The sequence below is a fragment of the Camarhynchus parvulus genome, chromosome 5, assembly GCF_901933205.1.
Source record: "Camarhynchus parvulus chromosome 5, STF_HiC, whole genome shotgun sequence".
In the NCBI taxonomy this organism is placed as follows: Eukaryota; Metazoa; Chordata; class Aves; order Passeriformes; family Thraupidae; genus Camarhynchus; species Camarhynchus parvulus.
In genome coordinates, this window is record NC_044575.1 from 8,354,569 (window position 1) to 8,371,581 (window position 17,013).

At 59.0% G+C, this 17,013-nt stretch overlaps 5 protein-coding genes across 5 annotated transcripts in view; 4 read left to right on the plus strand and 1 right to left on the minus strand.

Annotated features, from left to right (window-relative positions):
- The first annotated feature begins 836 nt into the window (after positions 1 to 836).
- Positions 837 to 4,975, plus strand: LOC115904451 (proto-oncogene Mas-like). Its single transcript, XM_030949862.1, is given in 4 exon segments — positions 837 to 992; positions 3,535 to 3,634; positions 3,875 to 4,808; positions 4,811 to 4,975. Coding segments are annotated over 2 exon segments (930 nt in total). The 5' UTR covers positions 837 to 992; positions 3,535 to 3,634; positions 3,875 to 3,985; the 3' UTR covers positions 4,918 to 4,975.
- On the plus strand, positions 1,260 to 2,253 carry LOC115903984 (mas-related G-protein coupled receptor member H-like). Its single transcript, XM_030948984.1, is given in 1 exon segment — positions 1,260 to 2,253. A coding segment is annotated over 1 exon segment (951 nt). The 5' UTR covers positions 1,260 to 1,302.
- A 1,841-nt stretch (positions 4,976 to 6,816) lies between the features above and the next one.
- LOC115904633 (mas-related G-protein coupled receptor member H-like) lies at positions 6,817 to 7,837 on the minus strand. The gene has a single exon (XM_030950160.1). The coding sequence runs from the start codon at positions 7,738 to 7,740 to the stop codon at positions 6,817 to 6,819; it is 924 nt and encodes a 307-aa protein (XP_030806020.1). The 5' UTR covers positions 7,741 to 7,837.
- Positions 7,838 to 9,530: 1,693 nt separating this feature from the next.
- Positions 9,531 to 11,022, plus strand: RHOD (ras homolog family member D). The gene is made up of 5 exons (XM_030949485.1): positions 9,531 to 9,659; positions 10,145 to 10,232; positions 10,441 to 10,550; positions 10,638 to 10,772; positions 10,855 to 11,022. The coding sequence occupies exons 1-5, from the start codon at positions 9,531 to 9,533 to the stop codon at positions 11,020 to 11,022; spliced, it is 630 nt and encodes a 209-aa protein (XP_030805345.1).
- A 1,174-nt stretch (positions 11,023 to 12,196) lies between these two features.
- The window catches only part of KDM2A (lysine demethylase 2A), a 33,732-nt gene continuing 28,915 nt past the window's right edge, over positions 12,197 to 17,013 (plus strand). The window contains exons 1-3 of the mRNA XM_030949480.1: positions 12,197 to 12,283; positions 12,598 to 12,625; positions 13,836 to 13,940. Of these exons, the coding sequence (XP_030805340.1) occupies positions 12,264 to 12,283; positions 12,598 to 12,625; positions 13,836 to 13,940 (153 nt within the window). The 5' untranslated portion in view covers positions 12,197 to 12,263. The remainder of the gene's footprint in view (positions 12,284 to 12,597; positions 12,626 to 13,835; positions 13,941 to 17,013) is intronic.

Genomic DNA, 17,013 nt, shown 5'->3' on the forward strand with positions numbered 1-17,013 from the left:
CCGGGGGTCCCAGGAGGATCAGGGCAGGATCGGGGCTGTTGGGTGGAAAAGGGGGTCCTGGGTACGGTCTGGGGTGTTGGAGGCAGTTATGAGGGGGCAGGAGAGGCTCAGAGCGGGTTGGAGGGGGTCTGGAAGCCGGCAATCCCAAATCTCCCCACTGGAGGAGAGCAGAGCCTGACAGGCCAATGTCAGAGTGGGGAACGGCTCCGTCTGGGAAACCTGTGGGATGTGATAGGATGGGGTGAGGATGGAGAGCGGGGTGGGGATGGGGATCAGGGGTGGGGATGAGATGGGATAGGATAGGGAGCAGCTGAGCTGTGCTTCCTCGGGACCAGAGCTTGTTTTGGCAATGGTCCTGGAGCCCTTCCCGGAATGGGAGTTGTTTCTCAGAAGCACCCAGCTGCCTCACCAGCACTGCCTGTGCTGCCAGCGTTCCAGTGCCACCAGCATCCCTCTGCTGCTGGAGGGACAATGACCCCTCAGGGAAGAGAAACAAGGAATTGTAGAAGCCTGTCTGGAAAGGGAATGCATTTGGAGAGTGGGACACTCCGCAATGAACAAGCGTTTCTAATCAGGATAAAATTATGAGCCAAAGTGTTTCATTTGGAGCTTTTGACAAAGGTCACTTCCTCTGCAGCAAAAAAAAAAAACAAAAACAAAAACAAAACAAAAAAAAACCAACAAAAATAAAACAACAAAATCCACCCAGGATAAATATCTCTGAGGAAGTAGAGCTCTGACATAGCCAAAGATGCAATTTCTGACTGCTTCATGACTGCACTGAATCTTGGTGGGCAACAACAGGATTGGGCACAGACAGCAGGTGGTGGGACAGGAATGGGGAGCTCCTGGTGACCTGGGCACTTTCTCCTTCATGTCCCTGACCTGGCAGGAGCCGCTTTAGGACACGGATCCCAAAGGAGCAAGAGGTACCAGGAAGCGCCGCTGATCTGCACAGAGCCCTTTGCCTGCTGCTGCCCCACAGGGAACAGGTCAGTGGAATGTTTGCCTTCCTCCCTACCCCACCTTCCTCTCCTGCAGCAGCTGCTCTGTTCCTGCCACCCTCTCCCGGTGACCGCAGGGCCCTGCCCAGCTCCCCCCTCCTCTGCCCTGTGCATCCCGTCTGTATCTCCTGCCAAACAGCCCAACCCTCCCACCTCACTCCTCCCCACTGAATCCTTCCCACTGCAGGGAGCTGCTGAGGAGTGGTGTGGTCTATTCCTGGATTCTCCAAGCACTGACTGCCCATCCACTCTGACCACAGCCAGGGGCCACATCCCACTGCCTGCCCAGCATCCATTCATGGAGGTGAGCACCGTGTCCCCATCTCCTGCCTCACCCACTGAAGGAGATAATACATGTGGGATTGATATCACCGATGCAGCTATAGGTGGCATCATGCTGCTCATCTGCCTGTGTGGGCTGGCTGGGAACGGGGCCCTCCTCTGCCTCCTCAGCTTCTGCAGGAACCCCATCACAGTCTATAGCTTCCATTTGGCGGTCGCCGACTTCATCTTCCCGCTCTTTGCGGCCACCTCCCTCGTGCTCCACCTGCTGGAGGAAGTTTCCTGCTACACTATTACACTCCGGGAGTACCTGAGGTTGTTTTTCCAGCTCTCGCTGTTCTCTTAAACCAGGGGGCTCTACCTGCTGACAGCCATCAGCATCGAGAGGTGCACATCCATCCTCTGCACACTCTGGTACCGCTGCCACCGTCCCCGGCACCTATCAGGGTTCATGACTGTCCTTCTCTGGACCCTCCCCTTTGTTACAGTGGTTATCCTGTGCCTGGCACTGAGGCCACAGCACTGCCTGGTGTCTCTCATCTCCATGAATGCCCTCAACCTCCTGCTCTTTGCTCCAGCCATGCTCATTTCCAGCACAATTCTCTTCATTAAGTGTGTCTCCCAGCAGCAGCAGCAGCAGCAACCCAAGAGACTTGACATCGTTATCCTCCTCCCTGTGCTCTTCGTCCTTCCCTTCACTCTCCCGCTCAGCCTCTGGAGTTTTCTGCAGCAGTTCGGCTACACCATGCTGTCACCCCAAGTGGTTTTCCTGCTCGCCTGCATCCGCAGCACCATCAGCCCCTTCATCTGCTTCTTGGTGGGGAGCTGCAGGAGGCCCTGCTCCATGGAGGGTTGCAGCAGGCCCTGCTCCATGGGGTCCCTAAGGAAGGCCCTCCTGAGAGTTTTTGGGGACACAGAAGAGAACAGTGCCGGCAGCAATGATCCCGTCATGGACACTGTGCTCTGAGCCTGTTGATTCCTGCCGCTGCACTGCTGAATAACCCCGTGACAGCAGCTGAGGGATTCCTTGAGTGACCTGATCAATAAATATCCACAGTATCACCCTCCCTGTGCTGGTGCATCCTCGCCCTCTTTCCAGTCCTCTCTGAGATCTCAGAAATGCTCCTGGCCAATGAATTCTGTTGTGCTGATGCTTAATATTAAAGCCAGTTTTTACTGAGTCCCTTGGTGATGACTTTTTCAGCGATCTCAAACAGTCGTTTGGAGCACTTCCGCGGTGTAATCCCGCAGGAGAAGGGAGCAGGGCCATGAGGAAGGGATGCTCTGAGGGGAGCACACGGCAGCAGGGCTTTTCCTCCTCCCTGCCGGCTCCTAGAACTCCCTGGCCAGGAGGGGCAGAGGCACTGCCGGGAGTCCCGCGTGGAGCGGGGCAGGAGCGGGGCTGTCGGCGTGGAAGGTGGTCCGGCTGGGGTGGTCTGGGGTGTCCGAGGAGATGAGGAAGGCTCAGGAAGGGTCGGGAAGGGTCAGGAGAGGATCGCAGGGATGGGAGGCTGCCTGGCTGCTGGCGATCCCAAATCTGGGCACTGGAGGGCAGCAGAGCCCGACGGGCCGCGCCCGGAGCAGGGAGCGGCCGCCGGCCCGGAAAGCTGCGGGGTGGCAGAGGATGGGGAGAGGATGGGATGGAGACCGAGATGGGGAGCAGGGGTGAGGATGGGATGGGGACAGGGCGAGGGAGCTCAGCTGAGCGTCCTTTGGCCCTTTGGGGAGGGTTTGGCAATGATCCGGAGCTCTTCCCAGAATGCGAAATGCTTCTGACAAGCGCCCAGCTGCTTCATCATCAGCACTGCCGGCACTGCCGGCATTCCAGTGCCACCAGCACCACCAGCATCCCTCTGCTCCTGGAGAGACAGTGACCCCACACTGAAGGGAAATGAGGAATGGTAGAAGCCTGTCGGGAGAGAGGAGCCACTTGGAGAAAGGGACATTCTTCAGGGAAGGAGTGTTTCTAATCAAAAGGAAATGATGAGCCAATTGCAAAATTCTGTTTGCGGTGTGTCTGGCAAAAGCCACTTCCTTACTGGAAAAAAAATCCATTTAAAAAAAAGCTAAATGACTCACTAGAAGTGGAGCTCTGACGAAGCCAAAGATGCAATTTCTGACTCTCCCGTGATTCCACCAAGCCTTGGGAAACAACACCGGGACAGAGCACAGAGAGAAGCCAGCAGGATGGGAATGGGGAGCTCCTGGTGACCTGGGCATTTTCTCCTTCATGTCCCTGACCTGCCAGGAGCCGCTTTAGGACACGGATCCCAAAGGAGCAAGAGGTACCAGGAAGCGCCGCTGATCTGCACAGAGCCCTTTGCCTGCTGCTGCCCCACAGGGAACAGGTCAGTGGAATGTTTGCCTTCCTCCCTAGCCCACCTTCCTCTCCTGCAGCAGCTGCTCTGTTCCTGCCACCCTCTCCCGGTGACCGCAGGGCCCTCCCCAGCTCCCCACTCCCTCCCTCTGCCCTGTGCCTCCCTTCTGCATCTCCTGGTGAACATCCCAACCCTTTTCCACCCCACAATTTCCACTGCCCTCCTCCCCTGCACATCTCACTTCTCTCCACTGTACCCTTCCCACTGCAGGGAGCTGCTGAGGAGTGGTGTGGTCTGCTCCTGGATTCTCCAAGCACTGACTGCCCATCCACTCTGACCACAGCCAGGGGCCACATCCCACTGCCTGCCCAGCGTCCGTCCATGGAGGTGACCACCGTGTCCTCATCTTCTGCCTCACCCACTGAAGGAGATGATCTCTGTGATATTGATGTCACTCATGGGGCCATTGACAGTGTGACACTGCTCCTCTGCCTGTGTGGGCTGGCTGGGAATGGGGCTGTGCTCTGCCTCCTCCAAAGGAACCCCACCACCTGTTACATCATCAACCTGGCCTTCGCCAACTTCTCCTTCCTCCACTTCGCGGTCCTCTCCACCCTGCTCTACCTGCTGGAGGAATTGTCCTGCTCCACAGTCGTGCCCCTGGTGTTCATGAGGGCGCTTTTCCCACTCCTGCTGTTCTCCTACAACCTGGGGCTGTACCTGCAGACAGCCATCAGCATGGACAGGTGCACATCCATCCTCTGTCCACTCTGGTACCGTTGCCACCGTCCCCAGCGCCTCTCATGGGTGGTGTGTGCCCTGCTCTGGGCCCTCTCCATCGCTGTTATTGTCACAATGACTGCCCTGTGCCTATCACGAGAGCATGACCACTGCCAGGTGTCTCTCATCACCATGTACGCCCTCAACCTGTTCCTCTTTGCCCCAGCCATGATCATTTCCAGCACAATCCTCCTCATTAAGGTCAAGCCTTGCTCCCAGCAGCAGCAACCCAAGAGACTCGATATTGTTATTTTCCTCATTGTGCTCTTCTGCCTCCTCTTTGCTGTCCCCCTCAGTCTCTCCAATTTCCTGCAGCAGCTCGGCTACACCATTGTGTCCTCCCAGGTTGTTTTCCTGCTCGCCTGCATCCACAGCAGCATCAACCCCTTCATCTACTTCTTGGCAGGGAGGTGCAGGAGGCCCTGCTCCGGGGGTCCCTCCGGCTCTCCCTCCAGAGGGTCTTTGAGGAGCCAGAAGAAAACACTGCCCACAGCGATGATCCTGCCATGGACACAGCCTTTCCAACCTGTTGATTCCTTCCAATGCTCTGCTGAAGGACCTTGGCAGAGTGGCTGAGGTTTTCCTTGAGTCACCTGATTAATAAATATCCATGGGATCACCCTCCCTGTGGTGCTGTATTCCTGCAGGAGAAGGGAGCAGGGGCATTGCCAAGGGCCATGTGGGAGGGATGCTCTGCGGGAGCACATTGGAGCATGGCTGTGCTCCTCCCTCATGGGTCCTGGAGCACTGTTCCCCAAATGGATCCTTCCCAGCACGGCTGTGACCCCAAAATTCTCCCTGGTTCCTGCATCCCACTGAGGTCTGATATCAATAAACAGCACCATGAACCCTGAGCTGCCTTTGTCCCCTCTGCCAGCGCTTCCCAGCTTCCTCTGGCTGCTGCTGCCAGCCGGGAATGTGGCTGGAGGGAGGGGACACAGCCATGGCTTGTGCTCCCTGGAGCAGCCATGATCCCCAGTGCCCAGAGCTGGGCTGGCACAGACACGATGGCCCAGGGGCTCAGCATTCCCCACCCCGAGTGCTCTGTGAGTGTCACAGCAGAGATCTCCCCTGAGATCTTTAGTTTTCAATTTTGTGAGCCATGTGCAAAGGTGTCTGTGCCTTCAGAAATTCTTCCTCTCCACTGCCTTCAGCTGCTCCCTCAGCAGGCTCAGGTGGTGCAGCAGCAAGGAGAGGAGGAGGCCGTGATCCTCAGCACAGCCACCCCCTTCCAGGAGCAGGGTGACACCTGTGTTTGTCACCATGGGCTCCACGGGGCATCACCTGCCCTCCCTGGGGCTTCCCTGAGGTCACCAGCCCCACCACACCCCACACCTTCTCTCCAGCCCCACCACATCCCACACCTTCCCACCACACCTTCCCAGCAGCTCCATCATGTCCCACCCCTCCCACACCACCTCCCATCCCACTCCCCATGCAGCCCACCCACCTCCCGTCCTTCCCATCCCTCCCAGCCCCGTGCCTGAGGCTCCAGTCCCTCCCCACGGGCTGCTCACCCCCACGGGCTGCCTCACACGGTTTTTGGGGACTGTTTCTCTGGGACATTCCCCTCCAGAGCTTCACCTGCCGTGTCCCGCCCCCCAGCCTCCCAGGAGAGGGACCAGAGGCGACACCGGGATGGATCCATCAGTGTTTATTGGGGCAGAGGAGCGTGGAATGGCCAGGAGTGGACACACTGCCGGGGATCCCGGGCGGAGCGGGGCTGTCAGGGGGGAAGGCGGCCCTATGGGGGGGGATCTGGGATGTCAGAGGGGATGGAGAAGGGTCCGGATGCCGGCAATCCCAAATATCCCCACAGGAGGGCAGCAGAGCCCGACGGATCGCGCTCGGAGAGGATGCCTGCTGGGAAACCTGCGGGATGGGAGAGCATGGCATGGGATAGGTACAGGCAACAGGGCAGGGGAGCCGAGATGAGGATGGTTTGGGGATAGGACTGGGGTGGGAATGCAGATAGGATGGGGATACAATGATAGGGATAGGAATGTGGGCAGGGAGAAGGACATGGACAGGGATAGGGATAGGGATAGGGATAGGGATAGGGATAGGGATAGGGATAGGGATAGGGATGGGATAGGGATAGGGATAGGGATAGGGATAGGGATAGGGATAGGGATAGGGATAGGGATAGGGATAGGGAAGGTGGATAGGGATAGGGATAGGGATAGGGATAGGGATAGGGATAGGGATAGGGGTAGGGGTAGGGGTAGGGGTAGGGATAGGGATAGGGATAGGGACAGGGATAGACTCAGCAACATGGATCAGTGGGATGGGGAAAGGGATGGAAAAGCTGTGGGATGCATCCTGACTCACAGCTGCAGGAAGGTGACCTGCAGGCCTGGCTGGGAGTGAGGGTGGGCAGCTGAGCATGAAGCCAGTGTGGGCAGCACGGGTGGTGGGACCACAGTGGCCTCTCAGCTGGACACTGTGGTGGTCCCTGTCTCCTCAAAGACCCTCCGGAAGGCGACCTGGAGGGACACGATGGAGCAGCGCCTCCAGCAGCTCCCCACCAAGAAGTAGATGAAGGGGTTGATGCTGCTGTTGATGCAGGCCAGCAGGAAAACCACCTGGGAGGATGAGGACACGACGGTGGGGCTGAGCTGCTTCAGGAAATTGGAGAGGCTGAGGGGAACTCCAAAGATGAGGAAGAAGAGCACAGTGAGGAAGATAACGACATAGAGCCTCTTAGGCTGACGTCTCTTGGAGCCACACTGGACCTTGATGAAGAGGATCACGTTGGAGATGACCATGGGTGGAGCAAAGATGAGGAAGCTGAGGGCGTACATGGAGATGAGAGCCACCCGGCAGTGCTCGTGCTCGTGTGACAGGCACAGGGAGGTCACCACGACCATGACAGCGACGGAGAGGGCCCAGAGCAGGGCGCACACCACCCATGAGAGGCGCTGGGGACGGCGGCAGCGGTACCAGAGGGGGAAGAGAATTGACCCACACCTCTCGATGCTGATGGCCGTCAGCAGGTACAGCCCCATGTTGTAGGAGAACAGCGACAGCAGGAGAAGGGACCTCAGGTACTTCAGGGACACGACAGTGGAGCAGGACAATTCCTCCAGCAGGTAGAGCAGGGAGGAGGGGACCATGAAGAGGAGGAAGGTGAAGTCGGCGACGGCCAGGTTGAGGATGTAGACAGTGATGGGGTTCCTACGGATGTGGAATCCCAGGAGCCAGAGCACAGCCCCGTTCCCAGCCAGCCCACAGAGGCAGATGAACAGAGTGACGCTGTTTACGGCCACATCAGTGACATTGATCCCATAGGAATCATCTCCTTCAGTGTCCATCACGGGAGGTGAGGGAGGTGGGGATGTCTGGTTCAGCTCCATGGTGGCAGGAGGGATGTGGTCCCCAGCTGTGGTCAGAGCAGAGCGGGGTTAGTGGGACCCCAGGGGCTGTGACAGGGAAGGGGATCCCAGTGAGGTGGCACAACAGGGCTGGGGACAGGGGGGCCGTGGGATGGCTGGGGGTGAGGTGAGGGCGGAGGAAGGGTTGGATCAATCCAGTCATCCTGACTGAGGACAACCATGGGAGCGGTGAGAGGGGCTTTGGGGACATCCAGGGAGAAACAAGCAGTGCCCAGGGCTGGACTCTGGTCCCGATCCCCTACCTTTCCTTGGGGCCAACCTGTTGGTGTGTCCGAGCAGGGCACGCTCCCTCCCTCCAGTGCTGCTCTTCTCCAGTGAGGAAAACTGCGGTCTCCACGTCCTCAGAAGCTCCAAGCAGCGTATTTGTCCCCAAATAAAGCTGCTTTTTGGGGCGTTTCTGCACAATCACGGGTCAGGCACTGAGAGCGCTGGGCAGTTGCACACAGGCTGCCTCTTCTCCCATCAAAATTCTGTTGGTCTTGCGGGAAAGGAAATGTTTTGTCCAAGCAAATACCCCAGAGGACAAACACTGCAGCAGTTATATCTCGCTGTGAAAGAATCTTGATGCTTTTAGGATTCGACCTGATATCTCATTAGGCTGGTAATTGCCACCTTCCTAATTGTTTGATAGTGCTCCAGCCTCCTCTCCCCATCCTGCCCTGTTGCTGGCATCCTTTTGAGATTGTTCATTACCGCGTGCATTTGCCTCCCAGCATGAGAATCCCTCTCCACCTGGACTTCATTCTGCACTGGGCCTGGGTGAGAATTTGGAATTTGTTGTCTGAGCCACCATTTTGGATTCACTCCAATTGTTCTGGGGGCTCCAGAGCCCTCCTGGACCGCCTGGTACTCACTGAGAGAGCCTGGAGAGGCTGGTGGCAGAAAGGGTGGCAGGGGACAGCACACACAGCCCCACATCCCTCCCTGAAACCCTACACAAGAAGCACCCATTCACCCCCACCAAAAAGTTTTGGGGTGGAAGAAGAGGGGAGGGGAGAGGGTCTTGGGCACATCCAAACACAGGGGGCATGGGGGACATCACTGCTGGGATGAGCAAAGCAGGGTGTCACAGCCTGTCCCACCCACATTGGAATCACCAGGAAAAGACAGGAGCTGGGTGGCTGTCCCCTCACCCAGGCGCTGCTGAGCTGGGTGCCGGGGACAGAGAGTCCGGCAGGGCCGGGCTCAGCATGGCACAGCACGGGTGTGACAGCCGGGCTGGCGGTGACAGCGGGGCCAGGGCAGTGAGTCACCCCCCCCGTGCCTCGCTCCACCCCTGGACTTTGCCTCCCGCGGATCTCAGGGCAATAAACCCCAGGCTCGGAGGCGGGAATGGGGCGGCGGGGACGGCACGGGGTCCCATCGCTGGGGGCTGCGCTGTGCAGGGGGATCTGCACCAGCGGGATCGGGATGGGGAGTGGGATCGGGAGTGGGATCAGGAGTGGGATCAGGGGTTGGAGTGAGCCTGAGGCGGCGGGCAGGAGCGCGAGGGAGCGTCACCCAGGCAGGCAGCACACGCAGGTGGCAGTGTGACGCTAGTGCGGACCTGTCGGGAGAAGGTCACCTGTGCGCCAGGACACCCGTACGTGTGTCCCGGCCACTGTCACCGCCGCGGCCACAGCCCCGCGCGGGCGGGCCCGGCGGGCGGGTGACAGCCGCACCCTGGAGCGGGCGGGCTCTTCCCGCCTCCCTGTCCCCATCCGTGTCCCCACCGAGGCCACTCGGGCTCCGTGGCCTCAGCGGACACCCCCATGCAGCGGGAGCGCGGGGAGCAGAGCCCGGGAGCCCCGGAAAGCGAGGTCAAGGCTGTCATCGTGGGGGATGGCGGCTGCGGGAAGACGTCGCTGCTGGTGGCCTTCGCCAAGGGGGACTTCCCCAAGGTACGGGATGCCTGTCCCCTGGTGGGTGGGGGACTGTCCCCGTGCCTGCCGGAGTGGTGGCGGGCAAAGGGCGGTGGGACGGACACGGTGGCAGCAGCGGGGCCGTTTGAAGCGGGACATGGGGACAGGGGACAGGGGGTGGCCTGACTGAGAGGGTCTGTGACACCGCTGCCTTGGAGTCACGGCGAGGAGCAGCAGGGTTTGTCCCTCGGTGAGGGCACATAAGGGACTCAGGGAGTGCAGGGAAGGGGGGCAGCCACAGAGACCCCAGAACCCCTGTCCCGAATCCCCAGGTCCCCCTGGGGCACCCATGTGCCCTGGGATGGGGGACAAGGGTGGTTCCCATCCCGCTGCCCCAGGGAGGAAGCACCATTTCCCGCTGCCTGCTTCCCTGCCTGTGCTCTGTTCTGTCCCCACTGGGGTCCCCTCCGTCGCTGCCCCCCACAGCTGCTGCCTGTGTGACCTGTGTCCCTGTCCCCTGCCAGGTCTATGTCCCCACCGTGTTCGAGAAGTACACGGCGTCCCTCCAGGTTGGCGACAAGCCCGTGAAGATCCACCTGTGGGACACAGCAGGTGGGACAGCAGGGGACAGCCTGGGCTGCTGTGCCCCCCACTCTCCCACCCGGGTGTTTTGGGGTGTCCCACAAGTGTGTGGTCATGCTTTGGAGGGGTGTCCCCTCCAAGGGGTCCCCATGACCATGGCAGAGGGGGGGTTGACCCACAGCCATCCCCACAGGTGTCACTGTCACGGTGTGTCACGGTTTCCTTCTCCACCCGACAGGACAGGAAGACTACGACAGGCTTCGCCCTCTGTCCTACTCGGATGCCAACGTCGTCCTCATGTGCTTTGATGTCACCGACTCCAACAGCTTTGACAACATCCTAACAAAGGTAACGCAGCCCCAGGGGTGCTGCCTGTCCCCTGTCCCCATCCCTGGGTGGCACGTGCCCATGCCGGGGTGACGTGTCCCCTCGCAGTGGTACCCGGAGGTGAACCACTTCTGCAAGGGGGTCCCGCTGCTGCTGGTGGGCTGCAAGACGGACCTGCGGCAGGACCAGGAGGTGCTGCAGAAGCTGAAGGACGGACGGATAGAGCCCGTCTCCCGCCAGCAGGTGGGTGTCCCCTCCCGGTGGCACGGCACGGCACAGGACAGCGGGGTCCTGGGGAGGTGTGACTGTGTGTGTGTCCCCGCAGGGAGAGGCCATGGCCCGGCAGGTCCGCGCCGTGTCCTACATGGAATGCTCGGCCAGATACCAGGATAACGTCGGGAACATCTTCGCGACAGCCTGCAACGCCGCCATCAGTGCCGCCCGCCGGAGGCAGCGCAAGGCGGGACGCAGGAGGGTCTGCGCCATCCTCTGAGCCCCCCGGCTCGGCACAGCCCCACTCGGACAGCTCCCGCTGCCCCCGAGCTCCTCCACCTCTGCCTCCGCCACCGGAGCGCCGCTGCCACCCGCCCGGCCCGGGGCTGGCACCGCCGGTCACCGCGGGGTGACAGCAGGAAAGCATTCCTGGCATGAACTGTCACGCCTGCATCCCAGAGTCCCTTTCCCGCTGGGGATGCCAGCGTCCTGTCGCTGTCCCGCCAGGAATCCAGCCCAGCGTCCTGCGCCAGCACCCGCTGCCAGCCGGGCTCTGGGGACACAGAACTGATTTGGGGCTCCCCTTGCCGCTGGCAGGCCAGCGCCGGAGGGTGCGACACAGGGTCACTGTAGGGCCATCTTCTGCCATTAAAGTGACACAAAACTCATCGGCCTGAACGGTCCCTGGGGCAGCAGCAGACCCTGCACGGCCTGGGGGTGTCGGGGACTCCGGGTGGGTGTCGGGGACATGGTGTGGGTGTCAGGGACATGGTGTGGGTGGGTGTTGGGGTCCCGCCATGGGCCCAGGGTGGATGAGTGACCACCAGGATAGGGTCATCGGCTGATTTTGGGTTGAGGTGTGTATGAGCATGTGTCCAGGAGTGTCCAGGTGTGTGCTGCACATACAAGTCTACAACCATATGTATAGTTATATGTATATATATATATGTTTTTATATACACACTACTATGTAATGTATATCTAACTATATAGTTAATGTATAGCCATCCATATCCCTATATTTATTTTATATATCACTGCATACAGTTAGGCTATAAATACCTATAGAACTATACATAGTTTATAAAAACACTGTTTATAGTGTATTACTAAGGAGCTGTACGTAGTTGCCTAGGTGGATGTGGTTCCTGCCGGTGTCTCTGCATTCAGACCCCCATACACGCGTGCACAGCCGTGCGGGCAGCCGCGAAGCCCGCGGGGACACGGAGGGACCTCACGGCGGGGCGTTTTGGGCCACGAACCCCCCAAAATCCCACTGGGGCTCCCCCTCTCCAGCCCCCCCGTCAGGGGCGTGGCCACGTGGTGGAGGGGGCGTGGTTATTCGAGGGGCGTGGTCCGTGCGGGAGTGGGCGTGGTCGGGCCCGAGACCCGCGCGCGCAGGGCGGGGCGGGGCGGGGCCGGGCTGGGCAGTGCACGGCGCACGCGCGGGCTGTGGGGGGCCCGTGCGCGCGGCGCGTGCGCGTGGCGTCGGTGTGTATGTGAGGCTCTGACGGGTTCAAAATGGCGGCGGCGGCTCCTGTGTGAGGAGGGGGAACCGCGTCCCGGCCGGGGGCGGCGGCGCCGGGGGGCACCGCGCGGGCGGGACGGGGCGGGCGGCGCCGGCGGAGCCCCGGCACTCGGCGGCGGGAGGGGTGTGGTGGTGGTGGAGGCGGCGGCGGTGGCGGCGGGGGACGCGGGCCGCGGCGGCGGGGGCGGCCGACGGGGCTGTCAGCGCCCGCTGCCCGCGCCGGGAGCGGCGGGGCCGGGGGCGCGGCGGGGCCGGGGCGCGATCGCTGCTGACCGGGGGGTTCCTCCTCCTCCGTCTGTTCTGTTCCCCCCCCCGTGCCGGCGGTAGAAGAGGACAAAGGCGCAGGAGAGACCTGGTGAGCACCGCGGGGTCACCGGCGACCCCCGAGTTTGTGCGGGGCCCCGGAGCGCGGCCGGGCGGGAGCGGGCGGGTCTCCCCTTGCCGGGCCCGGGAGGCCGCGTCGGGAAGTTGAGGAGGGGGCGGCGGGTGCCGGCTGACAGCTCCCCGGGGAGCGTCCCTCCCTCCCTCCCGCCTCCCGTCCTGCCCCGGCGGGGGCGGGCTGGGGTGGCCCGGCGGGCCGGGGCTGGCCCCTTCCCCGCGGCGGGGCCGGCGCGCTGGGCTCCGCTTGTCCGGTTGTTTATAAACAGAGTTCAGCAAGTGTGGGGAAACTGCCTCCCTCGGCCCAGCCGGAGTCCTGTGCCGTGGCTCCAAGGGAGGCAGGGGTGGGGAAGGTGCTGGCGGGACTGGGAGCGCTCGGCTGTGGAAGCCGGGGGTCGGGGAGGAGCAGGATGGAGCGAGTTCTCCCTGCGTGGTCGTAGCGGTTCTGTAACACTGCGAGGGGGTGGTGGATCCCCTTCCTCGATCCTGTTCCCCGATTCTCCTCCCCGGAGGTCTGACTTAGGCATAGTCCTGGGGATTAAGAGCCGTGCCATACCCAGGCTTTGGTTGGTTTCTGTCCCTCTAAAAAAAAAAAGTGTAGGTGCCATCTGACGCCCTGGGAGGTTTTCCCAGGTTGGTGTGTGGTGTCACAAGGTGGCACATTTGGAGAGCTCAGCATTTAGGTCTCCTCCAGCCAGGAGTTAGATCCTTAACTGCTTCCCTGCTTGGGTGCTGTGTGTAGGAGCTATCCCATAAGCCTTCCCTGCTCATGGGACAGATCCTGTACCACTGTAGTTTCTCCTGGGTGCCACGGTACAGGATATCCCAAGGCCAGTGATTGTGTTGTTTGCAGAAGTTGGCTCTCCAGTGTTTAATTTTGGAGAAGCCAGGGTTTGAGAGCGCCTTCCATGGTTTTTATCCCACTGTGGGCCAGAGGAGCTGCTGGTGGTACAGTGGAGCCAGGATGGGAGACCTGCAGCTCCTGTTGTGTTACAGAAGAGCTGGTGAAGTCCTTTACCCTGACATTTATTCTAAGTTAAAATAGGAGCCTTAGCGGTTGGGGTGGACTCATCCACTGGGTTCTCTCAGCCCCCAGGGCAGGGTGGGGTTGGCCCCAAGAGGAGAAGGGAAGTGAGGGGTGTGGGTGTCCCTGTGCCCTTTTTCACTGTTTGCCTCTGGCTCCCAAGGAGGAAGAGGACGACGACAGCAGTCCTGGCGTGTCCTTCTCGCTCTCCTCCGAGGAGTCGGAGATGGAGCCCGAGGAAGAACGGATCCGATACAGCCAGAGACTGGTCAGTAGTGCCCTTGGGACAATCCTATTCCAGGCTTGGTTCTCTTGCAGCTGGAGAGGGGAAAGGCTTTTCCTGGCAGCAGGGTTGAACAACCCAAACTGGCTGGTGGTGGATGGTTGCAGCCTGCACAGAGGCGTGGGCTTGGCTTTGGTGGCTTTGTGGGTCCTTTTGTGTCACTGAGTTTGTCCTAATGAAGGGAATTTGGCTGCTGAGCTCTGGAAAGGGAGGTTGGAGGCTGAAGCTGGGGAAGGAGCTTTGGGATAGGAACATGAAGCTGGTGTCGGTGTAGTTTCTGTCACAACAGGTTTTTTTCTGTGTGTCTGTGACAAGCAGAGGACCTGAAACACTGTGTGTTACCAATCTTGATTTGAGTGGCTGTGAAAGCTGAGGGAACCAGCTCCAGCTTCAAGCTCCGGTTTTCCTGTGCCTCTGTCTCTTCCCAGTGTTTTCTTCTGCTGGGAGCTGTTCCAGCATTCAGGTCCCAGTCTGGCCCTGTCAGGAGCTCTGGGACTGCATGAATCCAGTGGTCTGGGAATTGGGCTGTAACTGGGAGCAGCTTGAGAGCAACTGCTCTTAGAGTCTGAGGTGATATTCCCAGAGATCCCAGGGAGGGAGGGAAGCTGCTGTGCCTCCCACACTGTTTTGAGGAAGTTGCAAGGCCCCAGGGAGGGCAAGTGGCAGCTCTGTGGTGGAGTCCCTCTCTGAGTCACAGCAGTACCTGTACCCTCACCTTCAAGGTGCTGCCCATAAAGGTGAATCCTTATCCTTTAATTCTCTGGAATCTTTTGGTGTGAGGCTGTGTGGTTCTTGGCATTAAGCTTTGTCCTCCAGATGAGCAGTTCTGGGTGCTGGGGAGTTCCCAAGTGCTTTGGTGGATGTTTTAATTTGGCATCAGTGCAGTCTCACCTCCTCCCTCATCCTGACACATTTATTCCCACAGCTGTGCAGGCTGCAGCTCAAGGTATTGGTTTGACTGGGGAGTGATCCAGGACTAACCCAAAACATCTGGATAAAGATGTGGCAGGTGAAGGGGCTATCAGCCAGGAACTTGTCAGTTTAAAAATGCTTATCATCTCTCAAATAAAATCAGGAGGAGTTGGTGTCCTGGTGCGGGTGGGCTGGGCTCCAGCAGAATGTGCTAAGCTGGATAAATGCCTGCAGCCTGATGAGCTCTGTGCTTAAGGGGTTTGGGAAGGCACATGGGCAGCAGGGTGAGGCTCACCTGGACTTGTGTGGCCTTGTGTGTGTGTGCTGTCTGTGCTGGCCTGAGGCCCAGGGAGGAGGCATGACCCCTGTGTGGTGGGTGAGGCTTAACTCCTACCTCCTGCCATGCTTTTCCTGGAAACTTCCAGCTCATTATGTGCTCCTGCTGTGTCAGTGACACTCTCTTGCTGAAGGACCCTTAAAAGATGATTATTTTTCATCTGTAGAGCATGATTTGTCTTATTCAAGTATCCCACATATGCCTTGCACTTGGGAGCTGGGTTAGTAGGCCTAAATGAGAAGTTCCAAGTAGGGAAGCAGTGAGCTGATGGTACAGTGTGTTTCTGCTGCTGTCAGCTGTGTTTCTGGTGTGTGACTGGGGCTCAATTAGCAAAAAATAAATGTATTTTAAAAAACAGTCCAGGTGTGATGGTAGTTCTACCGGCCAAACAACCTGAACCAGAACAGTTTATGGTGGTGAAGGAGCTGAATTAATTGTGTGGTTTGATGATACCACTGAGATGGCAGAGGCAGTTTGCTCTCTGGTGTGTCAGGTAATCACACTGACAGCATCTTTTTCCTGACTAGTTTCTGTTGGGACATAGAGGAAATCTTGAGTGTTCTGTGTTATTTTATTTAGTTATTTTATTTAATGTTGCCTTCCCCTGCTTCAACAAAAATCTGATGTGTGTCTGTTTTGTGAATGAATTTTTCAGTGTTGGTGAAAGATCTGGGTTTGAAGGAGAATTTCACCTCTGCTTCAGGTGTGGTCACGTTCCTGCAGGAATTCTCTGCTGGGTCACACATGCCTGTGTGGCACAATGACACTTTGATTGAATGGGCTGCACTGCCCTAACTGTACTTTCTTCCTAGTTCAGGCTCTGCATCCATGACTCCCAGGATAACACAGGCCTGGCTGAGGGCTCTGGACTCAGGGATATCTTGGGAGGATGTCTTGCACCCATCCAAGACCATCTGTGGGAGGAGCTGTGTCCTGGTGAGCTCTGGGAGGCTCACACAGGCAGTGGGTGATGCTGAGTGTGGAGAGGACACAGAGGAGCAAGTTTTGGGCTGTCCATGCTCCTCACCCAGAGACTGGGAGCAGTGGAGATGGGACTTGCAGGCACTGTGGAGTAGTTTCCTGCTAGTTCTGTGTGAGTGTTGTTCTGCCCAGCTCCGTAACAAGGCAGTTCCTGGGGCTTGGGCTGAGGTTCCAGCATTTCAAGCTGGAGTTGTGTGTTTTGCAGGCCCTTAACTGAGGAGCTGAAATGCTCTATTGTGTCCTGAGCCTGAGTGACAGTCCAGCCCTGGCACTAACAATGCCATGGTCCCTCTCTGAGACTTGGAAGTCTTTGCTGGCTGTCACTGGGTGGTTGCACCCAGCCCATGTCACACCAGGCTCTTGGGCTCCCCACGAGGAGCCTGGACTCTTAAAGGCTCTGGAGATAAAGATCCATTGGCCTGCTGCTCACAGAGGCTGCCTGCCCTTCTGCAGAGCAGTCCTGCCATATTCCTGGGTGCTGGAAGTGTGAGGAAATCTCACCTTCTGCCTGCTCCAGGGCTCATTTTGGCAGGGCTGTGCTGTGAGCTGAGACTAGCAAGGCCCTGTGAATTGCAGGCTGGGATTAGCACATTACCACAGTGCTGCCATGTGCGTGCAGTGACAATGTTCAGGGTGAGAAATGAAGGGCAGCAGCGCTGGATCACTTCAGAATGACTTGGGAGCACAGCAGGGGAGTGCCATTATCCAAAGGACAAATCCTGCTCATCCCAGCCTTCCCAGCAGTCTGGATCTCAGGGTGTGGTTCCCAGTTAGGATTGCTGGGGTGGCAGAGCTGGTTGAAGAGGTTTTCTCCCTCCTTCAGTGAGT